This window comes from Pteropus medius, unplaced genomic scaffold (genome assembly GCF_902729225.1).
Source record: "Pteropus medius unplaced genomic scaffold, Ma_sr-lr_union100, whole genome shotgun sequence".
Lineage (NCBI taxonomy): Eukaryota > Metazoa > Chordata > Mammalia > Chiroptera > Pteropodidae > Pteropus > Pteropus medius.
The window spans coordinates 7,563,367-7,576,343 of NW_024356249.1; the positions used below are offsets into that span (position 1 = coordinate 7,563,367).

A 12,977-nucleotide genomic window follows, 5' to 3' on the forward strand; every position below is an offset into this window, starting at 1 on the left:
TGCCACACAGCTGCTACCTGTCTCCTTCTCATTCCCGCTACACCATCCTGAGCCAGATGACCCTCCCCATTCCTGAAGGTAAACCTGTTTTCTGTAAATCCTCTCCTGTGTTGTCTCAGCTCTAAAGTTCTCCTTCCTCAGCCATCGGGGCTTCAGGCTCTCTCTTCAGGCACCTGCCAGGAAGGAGGCAAACACCGTAACGGCCAGAGCTGCCTCTTCAGGTACCTGCCGTGCCAGTGCAGACAGCCCAGCTGAAGCTGGAGGCAGGCAGACAGCTTGCAGGCAGACAATAGGTACTGCCTCTCAGAGCTGCCTGTCTCTCTGAGATCCTGTTGCCTCTGAGGTCAGGAGTCGGCCCCTCTGCAGCCTCCAGCCCCAGCCCAGGGCAAAGAGCCTGCCCTGATGGCCAGAATCAGCCTCAGCAAGGGCACGCTGCAGGAGCTGCAGGAAGGTGGGCAGCTCACAGTGGGGACAGGAAGAGGGCTGCCATAACAAAGTACTGTAGGCTGGGTGACTTAAACAAGAAGTTTATTGTCTCACAGTTCTGCAGACTGGAAGTTCAAGAACAAGGTGTCAGCAGAGTTGATTCCTTCTGCGGCCTCTCTCCACTTATAGATGTCCATCTTCTCCCTGTCGTCACAAGGGCCTTTCCTCTGCACCTGTCTGTGCCTAAATTTCCTCTTCTTGTAAGGATGCCGGTCATATTGGAATCAGGGTCCACCCTAATGGCCTCGTTTTAACTTAATCGCCTCTACAGACCCTATCTCCAAATTTGGTCACATTTCAATGTGCTGGGGTGAGGACTTCAACATGTAAATTTTAAAAGGACACAGTTCAGCCCATAACAAGGTCCACTCTGCCTCCTCTCTGTGGGGCCATTTCCCAGCTGACTTCTGCTTAGAGCCTCACAGAACCCTAGCTCCTCCTCCTGCATGGGTGATGAGGCAGCTTTTGGTTTTGTTGCTTGCAAACTAACTGCAAAGAAAACGGAAGATTATTTTATTTTTTGGCTCTTTTACTACTTATAGGATAAGGAGAAGGCAATGCCCACGTAGTGGCATAACAAGAACTTTGGGATGTGACTTATAGTAGTGTGGCCTTGACCAAATTACTTCTCCTCTCTGATCATGTTTTCTTATCTCCATAATGGGGCTGTTGTGTGGATGGGTTGAGGTGTGTACGAAATGCCCAGGGCTGTGCCTGGCACAGAGTAGGTGCTCGAAGCTACTTGCTTCCTTTACTTCCATTATGGTATTCGTGCTGCTTCCATTTCTGTGGACAGTAAATTGTGGTGATGCCAGACACTCTGGACCCCATGGGCTACTTGGAAAACAGCTGCTGTTCACCCAAGGGAGCTGGGACAAGCTGGGACCTTGCTGAGAGCTCGGTGCCAACGTAATTCTTCTGTTTCAGAATAAACCACACTCAAATGTCATCTCTGCTGACGGTGGGTCAAAGATAAAAATCTCTGGATACAACAATGCATAGCTTCCAGTAAAACTCTGAATATAAAATTTGAAACAACTTCTGGTGGGCAAAGGATGGAACCAAAACCTGGAGTCTCTTTTCCCTACAGGGTGGTTCTCGAACTTGGATGTGAATCAGAATCACATGGGTGGCTTGTCAAGACAGTGCCGGGTCCTACCCCCCAGAGTTTCTGATTCAATAGACCCAGTGTAGGACCTGAGAGGTTGCATTTCTAGCACGTTCCCAGGTGATGCTGATGCCTCTGGTCCAGGGGCCACATTTGGAGAAGCATTGCCACACAGTATTAGTTCCCGTTTAGGATCTGTATCCCCTTTGTCTTCCAGTCTGTCCTGTCTTTGCTGCGGTCTTATCTGCCTGATCCAATTTCTCTGCTCTCGCCTCTGGGCAAAGGGCAGGTATGTTGAAACTTCTCCATCCTTTCCCTGATTAACATGGGATTTTTACCTGTTAGTGAGCAACTGTCTGTTTAGCCCTTATCCCTCTCTGCTTTTCTCTTTCCCCCAGATTTTCACATGTAGGCTTCCAGGCATTTCACCATGTTGGAGGAGCAGACCGTGGCGTGTAGCTCCCACACCGAAGCCTGAGCTGATCCCAGTTAGGAGGAGGCAGCTGCAAAAAGAGCTTCCTTCCCATTGCTATCCTCATCTTCTGTACCCCCAGGCGCCCCTACCCCAATACATCAATTCCCTGGCCCCAATTCCCTGATCACTTTGCCAGAGTAAATAATTGCTGATGTGTGCTGACCCAAGGTCTTAACCGATGATGGAATGCAATTAGGGCCTTCATTTCCCACTGTCGTGGGAGCTGTCTTCCAGCTGATACTTGTGCCTGATCCCTTGTGCCGATGCTCACATCCTCCCCACCTTCCCCTTCGGAGACCGGAGAGCTTGGGTTGGAATAGGACAGTTGCTTGTGAGCAGATGCCAATACCGCCTTTCTTGGAGTCTTACCCCGCAGAAGGGAGAGGGCAGAAGATCTTCTTCCAAGGAGCTGAGGGTGTGGCCCTCACACCCCTCACACCAAACTTCAGAGGATGTGAGTGTCTCTCAAGACTATTTCCGGAAGAGATTTGAGACTCAAAGCTTGCTCTATGTCGTGTCTTTTTAGACTTCCCTACACCACATGGCCACCATCGCTTTTCCAGCGTTAGGCCACCTTATTTCCATCTTTCCTTGCCTTTGGAGCTCTGCTAATTTGTATTTGCTAGAGACGGGCATGATGCGAGCTCCCTGGGTTGAGAAGGCTCGAGTGATCTAGAATGTGTCGTGGAGGGTGGGATGCTGCTGTGGGAGGCAAAGTCTTATCTTTTATTCCTGCCTCTTTCATCTCTTGCTGCTGGACTGATATTCCTTTCTCTCAAATGCATGGTGCCAGGATGGCTTGCTAGGGGAGATGATGACAGATAACTACTTTCGAGTTCTTTTAGAAATGGTCCCCCTGGTCAAAGCAGGGAGAAAAACATCTTGACTTTACTCTGACTCCCAAAGCTAAGCTAGATGCAAGACAAAAATAAACCTGTGGCTACTCCAAGAGAAAAGGCCAGGAATCTTTTGTGTGTCCTTCCAGCGTGACTTTCTGGAACGAGGAGGGGACTGTTGGGGAAAGAAGAGGCAGTAAGCGTGATGAAATATTTGGTGTGTGATGCTTTGAGCCTCATTTTGCAAGAATGACCAGACTAAGCCTGGGGGCAAGGGAAGTTTTCTTGATTTAAGAAACAGGGGCTTCTCGGCTCTCATCTCTAAGAAAGCCATTGCTACAATAAACGTGCACAGCCCCGCATCCTACCTCTGTGCTGGTGCTGTCCCCAGCCTGGCCATTCAGGCAGCTGAGGAGACGAGCTTGCTCTCTCTCAGAGAGCCAGGCATGGCCTTCCCTTCTAGAATCCCACTGTGTCCAGGAATCAAATCTCACCTCCTTCTTCTCCTAGAAAACTCTCCACAGACAGGGATGTGTCCTTGACTGCTTGTTCCACTGCCTTTTCCCCACTGGGCACATCAGGCACGGCTAACAACAAAATACAAGGCCCCACCTCAAAAAAAAAAAGTCATTTTCTTGCTGGAAATCAGTGTAAGGGAGGCTTCTTTCAAATTTTGATCTGGGAACAGGTCTCTGCACTGCTTAATATCTGTTTTTATGTCTATTCCTGTGTGTTGGCAAATTTCCCCAGCTGCCTGAGGACCAGAAATGTATGCCCTTTTAGACTCTCCTCCCCAAATACCTCCTAAGCTGCTCAGCACATGTTCTTGTTGGTGGAGATGATGCTGACCAGCAAGGCAGTAGCCTTTGCCTCCCACTCCCTTCCTGTGGTAACCCCCAGAAACCTCAGGGTAGGGGTACAGTGATAAGGAAGCCCCAAGCAAGACCTCAGCATCGAGGGCGCAGCCAGATTCTACCTCCAAGTCCTTGGAGGTAGAATCTGGCTGCGCCCTCGAGGCTCACCAGCTGAGCATGTTGGACCAGTGTCGGGGAGGCCTCAGCTGTGGAAGGGGAGACCTGACTCTGGACAGTCTGAGCTTACGCCACCTGCTCTCCCCCTTTCCTTCCTTACATGGTCTCCTAGAGGAACAGGAGCCAATCAGCATTTATAAAAACAGGGGATGGGTGTCGGCAAGTAGAGGTCTACCCTAAATTAGCAACTAGGATCTTTGAGTTTGTACACCCTGTAACTTGAGTGTAACCTGGGGATTTCCCTCAGGCGCGAATCATCTTTCTGAGGCCTCTCAGCCTTGGGCACTTGAGCCTTAAAAGACTTGACCTCCACTTGGGGTCCTGAGCCATGAAGTAAGAGGCCTAGGAATGGACTTACTCACCTGAGCCTCTGACTTGCCCGGAGCGGCTCTAGGCCAGAGTGGAACAGAGTCTGTACTCATAGACATGCAGAGATTATTCTGGAGTTTTAGGGAGAGGGCTGACAGACCAGCCACAGGGGTTTCGAGTCAAGTTCGAGTCAAGTTCGTGGGGATGCCGTGGCTGCCCCCACAGCCACTGGCTCTCCTGCAGGTTGAGCAGGTTTTCCTAGCTCCAAGGGTACTGCACTGAGGGAGGGTGGGGTCCTCGCTTTTCTGGCCTCCCCCAGTCAACTCTCTCCCTGCAGCTGTTCTGGGGGGCAGCAAGTCTCCTCAGCAGCCAAGGGATCTGAGGAGCTGGGGATGGGGAGTGAAGTGAACATGATCACTCACTGCTCATAGAACAGTAATGGAATTAACGGGCCCTTAGAGCTCCCCCATTAGCAGCGGAGTCTGTGTGCCAGAACCACTTACGATGTCAGTCCTCCAGATGTCAGCCCGGAGAAGACATAGAGCAGCTCATTTGTCTTACCTCTGGCTGTGGGAAGACCTGCCTGCTCCCCAGAGGAGCATTCCTTTCTCTTCCAAAACTTGTTGGTGTGAACTCATAACTGAGGAGAAGTAGAAAGCCAGGGTTTTCAAATGACTAGTTCTGATTCTACGAAAGATACGTTATGGTGTAGTGTTGTGTGGCTGCTTTGAGTAGCAGAGGGAGCCACAGCCACCCGGAACTCCCAATCCCATCTCTCTCAGTAACTTGCTGCAGAAGCCTGAGCCTCTTACACAGCCTCCATGGAGGCCAATCTGTTCATCTGTGACCTGGAGGGTTCCCAGGGAACAGTTTTCTGTTCCCTGGGATTTGAGAGAATGAAGAACAGGAGCTGGTATCCAGGATGGAAATGGGCAATGTGTCTGAGAGGCATTTTATCCAGCATCTTTAATCTGGAGTCATTGGCCTTAGGCATCCAGCTGGGCTTTTTTGGAGGCTTTGAACTCTGTGAAGTCGTCTATAAAAATAATAGGTGAGTGAGCCTTTTCCAGAGTCTTTGAGAAGGGTCTCAGATAGGTCTTGGCCCCTGCAAGGTGAACACCCACTGGCAGTGTTGGGTGAGAGCAGCCTGGACTTCAGTCACTAGCTCGGAGAGGACAGGTCTCTCTTTGGAGGACGGGTCAGCAGTCTTGGCATCTCATCTAGAGGACCGAGGCAGCCTTGCTGCTTATCCTGGGTGAAGTTGTCGGGAGAGCTAGACAAACATGGCTGGAGGTGGTCATGTGTGACAGGAGTCAGAGAGGGACAGATTGCCCAGCGAGGGGTAGCTGCCTCCTCGCGCCTCTGTGAGAGCAGAGCCGGGTCTATTAGAGCAGACGTGTTCTTTCATCTCCCTGGCTGCTGGTTTCCCTGATGAGCGTCAGCTGTGTTTTGGGGGATATGATTCCTCCCAGCTTCTGTGGGCCAAGCAGTACCCACTTTGTCGTCTTAGCGTGACTAGACTTTGGGTGGCCCTTATTTTGGGGTGCTCCAGGTTCATCGTCGAACATTGTTAGCGACCAAGTGGGCAGCTTTCTAAGAACCCCAATCTCAAAACATATGGCTCTGAATAAGAGGCCAGGAGCCTGGAAAACTGCAGAGAAGGAAGACAGTTAACTGGGAAAATGGGATGAGCTAGAACCGTAGTCATGATGAGCTCATGTGAAGTTACAAGGTCAAACTATGCCTAACCAGTGTCTGTCTAGCCGGTGGCTAATTTTCACCTCGTTAGGAAAAAAAGGATTTGAAAAGACTTGACCTCTGACAACAAGCCAGTGGTTCACCACCAATTCAATTCAATTTAAAGCACTTCAATGAGTTAACCAAATATTTGTGAATTGCTTGTTGTATCTCAGTGTCTTACTAGACATGGTCAAGGCACAGTTTCTGCTTTTGATGATCTCATCAGTTAATTAGGGAGAGTAAACATTTATACAAGGCCTAGCTGGAGAGAACCACGGCTGGGCTATATATAAATATGCATCTAGAATTCAATCTCTGGTCAAGAGCTCTTTGCTGGTTTTTAGATCTCCAACTCATTGCTTCTGAGAAATGATAAAATCCTGACTGCCATGTGTCCCTTCAGCTCTTCCCATTATAGGTCTGAAAACAGTAGCTGTTTTCCTCAGGGAAGAAGTAATATGTAGATACAGAGGGAACGAGGTTGTACCTGGTTAGGAAAAGGAGTGATTATTAGATTAGATGTTTGCTCCTTCCAAGAGATTAAAGACTTGATTTCTTGACTTGCCTTCATCTCTTCCACTTTGCTCCACCCTTTCTATGCCTCGGCCTGCACCTAAGCTGACCACGTGACTGGGCACCCTCTTTAATAAACCCCCAGTTCTCCAGGGGAATTAAAAGCTCTGATTTATAACATATGTCGATTTCTGTGGTATAAATATTACCACCATGGTGAGCTCAAGCTGGTTTAACCAGATTACAAAATTCCTAAAAATTTAATGATCAGCTATCTTGAACTGGAAAGAGCTGGCTCCAGCATAGCACTGGGAGTCCCCTCTTTTTTGAGCTTGTCATCACTGACCACTTCACAGATCTGATTGGCAGAGTGGCGACTCCACCCGCTGACCACAACCATTGGGAATGGTAAGTTCAAGGAAGAAAATGTACTTGATGATCCAACATAATTTTGGATCTTGATGATCCAACATAATTTTCAGAGCTAGAAACTGAATGTTGAGAGAGGTCTGAGTATTTGTTTGGGTTCTTAAACTTAGGAGAGAAGCCCATCTTTTTGAGATTTGCTGTGTAGCCTGGACAGAAGCCTGGCTCAGATGACCTCTGAGGATTATTAAATCTGTTTTTAGAAAGCTTACAACTATATGAAACCTTCTGATGGGTTAAGGGATTAGGGCCCTGTTTACAAGGTGGTACCCTGGTCACCTTTCCACCCCTTGCACTGAGCTCTTCTTCCTCACATCTCCTAATCCACTTTGCTCCAGGGGAATCTCCTTCCTCATCCACCAGAAGTCAAACGACCCCAGGCCTGGTTGAAAACATCAGTACCTGGGAGGTCTAAACTTACTTGGTTCCGCCTCACAGGGAAACCCATTCCTACAGTTTCCCCTGGTTCCCCACCACGTTGATGGATTGAGGAGTGTGCACCCATCGACGGGATAACGGGGAGAGTCTGAGGGGCAGTGAGTCTTGGTACCTGTGAGCAGGAAGGAGGAGAAGAGGTCCAATTCAGCTTCTCCAGGTGCTGCACTATTCCCTCCCATGCTCCAGTGGGAGCCCGCTGACCCACCTGAAGCTCTCCGAGGGGAATCAACCAGACATGTCAGTCAGGCAGCCGAGCGGGGCCAGAAAAATCAATGCTGACTTCCAGACGCCAGGAGAGCAGGAGAGAGGGGAGGTGGAAGGACGAAATGAGAGCATTTGTTTGCAATTCTAATATAACATATCAACAGATCACTGGGCAAAGATGTCTAATGAAAATGTGCATGATGGATGCGAGTGGGTGGAGAGAGGAAGGGAGGGATGGAAAGTCCAGGCACGGGGACTGCTGAGGAATTCAAAGAGATCTATGTCCACTGCAGTCCTGTTGCCAAGGGCAAGGGCCCCCAGACTAGCTAGCCTTGAGCTGGAATCCGTAATCTGCCACTTACTTATCGTGTGGCCTTGGACCAGTTACTTTTTCCTTCTTTTCCTTCTTCTTTTTCTTCGAATGGAGCCATTAGGGATACCGACCAGGTAGGGTTATTTGTGAGGTTAAAATGACATAACCAGGATGGTTGATGCTTGTTTTCTATGAAAGGAGCTATTACTTTATGTTCTTGTTTAAGACACCCATTGTAGTGCCTAGTGCATAAAGTTAATTTCCTTTTCCCCTTGGGGGACATTAAAGGCTAAGGGAGGAGAGGTCAGAGCTCAGATGTCACCATCTAGGCCATGTTAAGGCCTTTGTAGCGTTTCCTCTCTGCGGCCCTCAGGTGAAATCAACTAAGCCCACTCTTCTCCAGTTCTGCTTTCAGATCTTCTAGCTGTGCGACTTGGGGCAAATATTTAATGTCACTGGGTCTGGATTTCCTCATGCATAGAATGATGGTAATGATGCTGAGCCCACTGGACTGCTGTGGGGTTGAAAGGAGAGGCGTCATGGGAACGTTTATTGTTCTTACCTCACTTTTATTGACATGTGAGAAGTGCAGTCTCGGGTCTGAGCGTACAATGTGTGGTGTCTCATTTAACTATAAACAATTGTAAGGAGTTAGAACTGCTGTTCATTTGTGGCTCGGGGAGACAGGCATCAGTCTTACCTGTTGTGCCCAAGACCATACCTGTGCATCTCTGCCTGGGCCCACCAGGTGCCCAGCCTCTGGCCTTCTCTTCCTCCATCTGAGCCGGTGTGATCTTGTTCACGTGGTGCAGAGCTGAGCTGCCCCTATCGGGAGAGACGTCAGCTCAGCTTTCAGAGCTGGGCAAACGATCCCCTTCATCAGGAAGAACTTGTGAGTTTCTGCCTTTTAACTGTGGCCTTGATTTCACATTGTTACGTGAGCCTGAGAGGCTGTGTCAACCACATCAGGAGGCAGAATCTCTGAGGGAGGGCACAGGGAAAGCCCAGCAGACGTCCCTGTGAGAACTTCCCGACACCCACGGCTCGGAGTGCGGCTCGGAGTGCGGCTCGGAGCACCCCATGCCACAGGAAGGGGTCAGCAGACTCTCCCAGGAGATCCCAGAGCTCTTTTTTTTTCATTTTTCTTTCCAGACAGGAAAGTGAGGTACTTGAACTGGTCTGGCCATGGTCTGGCAAGATTTACCAGACTATCAGTTTATCCTCTTTTTAACAACTTGACAAATTTTCAAAGCATTTCAGGTATAAAAAGATGTCACTATCTATCCAGAAGTGTGTCACAGTTATGTAGGGATGAATGTGTGCTATAGACTGAATGTTTGTGTCCTGCCCAAAGTTTCAAGTTGAAAGTCTAATTCCCGATGAGATGGTATGGGGACGTGGGGCCTTTGCGGGGGGAGGGAGGTGTGATTGGGTCATGAGGGTGGAGCCCCCACGAACGAGATTAGGACCCTTATTAGAAAGGCTTCAGGGAGCTCTCTCACCCCTATTGCCATGTGAGGATGCAGCCAGAAGAAGGCCATCTCTGAAACAGTAGACGGGCTCCCATTAGACAGAGAATCTGTCGACACCTTGACCTTGGACTTCCCAACCTCCAGAACTGTGAGAAATAAATGTCTGTTGTTGGTAAGCCCCTCAGGCTATGATATTTTGCTATAGCAGCCCAAAAGGACCAAGATAATACAATAATTGCTGATTTCACACCATGAAGCTAGGTTACTTAGCTACTATCTCTTGTGGCACTAGGCAACTAGATGCATCTGCGGGTCTGTGAGGTGCGTTCTGTGGACGTGACCCGTAGAGGTACTGACGAGGGCTGGATACCAAGGCAAGCTCACCCACTCAGCGAGGGCTCTGAAGACTGGAAAGAGAAAATCGAGATGGTATGGGATGTGAGTTACTCTAGACAAAACTCTTCTGCTCCAGAAATAGCGCAGAAGAAGAAGCAGGTGGCAAGTTTGGGATATTAAGCTACGAGTATAAGTGTGGCTGTGGCAAGGCAGTTTGCTTGGCTGGATCAGAAACTTAACGAGAACCGAGCTTCCGGAGATGCCCAATGGCCCAATGGGCCCAATGGTGCCGGTTTTTGCGGTGCGTGAGTGGGAATGGCAACTGTCAGATCCTTCTATACTTCTAGAAAAATGAGTTAGCATGGATGCTCGGAAGGTGACGGACGGCAGGGCCCTTGATGGGGGGAAGGCAGAGAGTATGTGTGGCTGCATGCCCTCACTCAGGTACCGCCCCCCACCCCCCAACTGCACACTAACACAAGCCTCAGCACGGAGGTGCTCCCAGCAGCCTGGGGTTCCCAGAACGTACTTTCCCCTACTAGACGCTGCCTGTCACTCGGGATGCTCAAAGTACAACAAAAGGCCCTCTTTGTCAAGGAGGGTGTTAATTCCTGACAACACCTGAGAAAAAGAACATTGCTAAGAGGCTAAAAAAAAAGGCGAGTGTTTGATTTCCAAATTTCAAGGAGAGAAGTATGTGTGGGAGGAAATTTCAAAACAAAACTTTCAGATTCTGGAAAAGAGTATTAATGAGGGCTGATAATGCTCTTAAGTTCATTTAAATGTTTTCGATCTGGCTCAGTTTGTAAGCAGGGCATCTGGGGAGAAAGAACTCCTGGAGTCCACCGGGGTGGCATGTGGCTCAGCTGACGCCTGTTTTAGTGTGCCGAGCGATGCTGAAGGAGTATGTGGTCCTCTCCGCTCGTGGTTACGATCGGTCTACTGTTGGGTTTCCTGGAATGGAAGCACACATTTTTTAAAAAGAAGCTATGCCAGAGACATTTTAATTTGAGAGAAGTGCCAATTTTGAAAATGAAGGGGAACCCTAAAGATGCTACATGTCGGTCTTTGGAAGTTTTCTCTGCTGAATCCTTCGATAACGATATTTTCCCTTCCACCTAATAAAGAAAGGTTATGGACATGGGGTTCATTAAGAAGGGTGTCTCTAAAGAAAGGCTGTGTACAGAACAACCCAGAGGGAGCACGGCCGTGACCATCAGCAGCATCATCATCACCATCCTTGGTTCTCATCGACAGAGCACATGCAGGAAAACAGGCCACGGGCCCCCCTGGCAGCTGAAAATCAACTCTAGAAACATCCAGGCTGAGAGAGCAGAGATGTCACGGTCATTTAAAGTGTCAATTTCTCTTAGCATTCAGAGGGAAGAAATAATACACAGAGTATCAGCTGAATTGGGTTCTGGGAAGAAAAATACCCAGTTGACCGTGACTTCAAGCATGACTCCTCTTTCTGAAGGCAGCCCAGATGACAGGAAATTTCCCCCAAAGAGAACATGGTGTAAAAACTATGAGGCTGCTGATTGCATTTGCTTTGCTATAGGAAAATGGCCACAAAGAAAGATGAGGCTCTGAGCACTGGCAAAGGAGTATCTTCCTCCTGCTCTTCCACACAATTTGAGGGTGCTGGGTTCTAGAAGACTCCAGAGGTGAGAAATGGGGTAGAGAGGCCTGCTGTCCCCAGGACAGGCCTCGGTTGATCAGTCTCTCGGTGATAAAGCCTGTGGTGGTGGTCAGAGGCACAGCTAGGACAGGAAAGTCCCAGGCAGTCAGAAGCGACACTGTTCGTAAGCAGCTACTGTGGTCACCCGGCTGAATGTTCCAGCCTTGGGCACAGTGTAGGGGTCTGACTTCTCAGGGCTGTGCCAATCCCCAAAACCTACAACCTTAAGTCTGTTGGATCTGGGCGAGGTGATGAATGAAAGGGTCTTCAAAAGGGAGCCACACAGGAGATCAGGAGGCAGAGGCAGGGCTTCTGGGGGGAACCTGCTTTCTTTTATACTGAATTGTAAGCTCTGGAGGGCCTGGGACTGTCTCTGTCTTAGTCTCTGTCCCATGTGCGCCTGGCACTCAGCCCGGGTCCTGGGCACAGCGCTTCATAAGTACTTGCCAAATGCATGAAATGAGTTTGCAGAGGGGATATCTTGAGTGGCAACATTTGGGAGGTTGAAGGTCAGCAGCATCTAAAAGAGAAAGAAAAAGAACCAGAAGACGCCCGTGGAGAAGCAGCAGATTGGAATCCAGGAAGAACACGTAGGTGGTGGGGCAAGCTGCCCGTGGGAGAGAAGCAGAATTCTTGAGGCATTCCCAAGAAGACAGGGGTAGGAAGGACATCTGTTCAAACTTCTGAAAATGGGTTGGGTGCTGCAGGGAGCTTCATTTTTATCTTTCTAGGTTTTTTTTCCCCCCTTTGTTTCTCTGTTTGCTTGCATTCAATCTCACACACTAGCTGCAGGCTCACCCCAGCTACCGTCCCCTGGGACTTCTGTGGTCCCGGGCCCTGAAATCCAGGCTGGTTACTAAACACGATTCTTTCATCTCTCGCTCTTTGCTCCCGACTAATAGTATTTTCTTTACCCCTTCAGACCTGGGTCTGTTCTCTCTTTTGCCCTTGGATCTCCTAGGCCGGCCTCCAGCGCCAAGTATGAACCTGGGGCCCCTCCTCAGATGGGGGTGGTGGGAACTATCTGTTCGTACAGATAGTCCCCCAACCTTGGGAGATCTGGGGCTTCCTTTCACCTCCGACTCTGACGGAGTGGTGACTCGAGGCCAGGCATGTCACTCTTGCACGTAATTTCCACGCAGAGCACGTTGGTAACATGCCACTTTGTGAAGCAGTTGAACCTCCTAGCCCTCAAGGACCTCCTTGCCCTCAAGGACCTCCTTGCCCTGGTGAAGCCTCTGGCCTCGCTAAGCTGGGTCTGCCCTTGGGATCGCCCTGCTCGGATACTCAGCCTTAGCTGACTGTGGCCCACCATTCTTTGTGAGGCCTTTTTTTTTCCCCTGACTGCCAGCCAGGCAGTAGGATTATTATTTGACTAAAGAGGTTTTTTAAATGTGGTAGAGTTGAAAGATATATCTCTATCTCTATCTATCTATCTATCTATCTATCTATCTATCTATCTATCTATCTATCTATCCACACATATATAATGTCATTTTTACATTTCATATTATGCATGTGAAATATACATGTATATGTGTCTATATATATAAAATATAAAATGCAAAAAAGGCATGAAATAAACTCCAAAAGCATCATTAGTGGAATG

General features: G+C 49.0%; 1 protein-coding gene across 6 annotated transcripts in view; it reads left to right on the top strand.

The window, feature by feature from the left end:
• PLXNA4 (plexin A4) overlaps positions 1–12,977 on the top strand; it is a 418,364-nt gene that overhangs the window by 109,647 nt on the left and 295,740 nt on the right. The window contains exon 4 of one of the 6 annotated variants that reach the window (XM_039861053.1): positions 1,993–3,435. The exons of the other annotated variants lie outside the window; for them this stretch is intronic. Within the exon in view, the coding sequence (XP_039716987.1) occupies positions 1,993–2,193 (201 nt within the window). The 3' untranslated portion in view covers positions 2,194–3,435. Of the gene's footprint in view, positions 1–1,992; positions 3,436–12,977 lie in introns of those variants that run through there. 6 annotated transcript variants of the gene reach the window in all.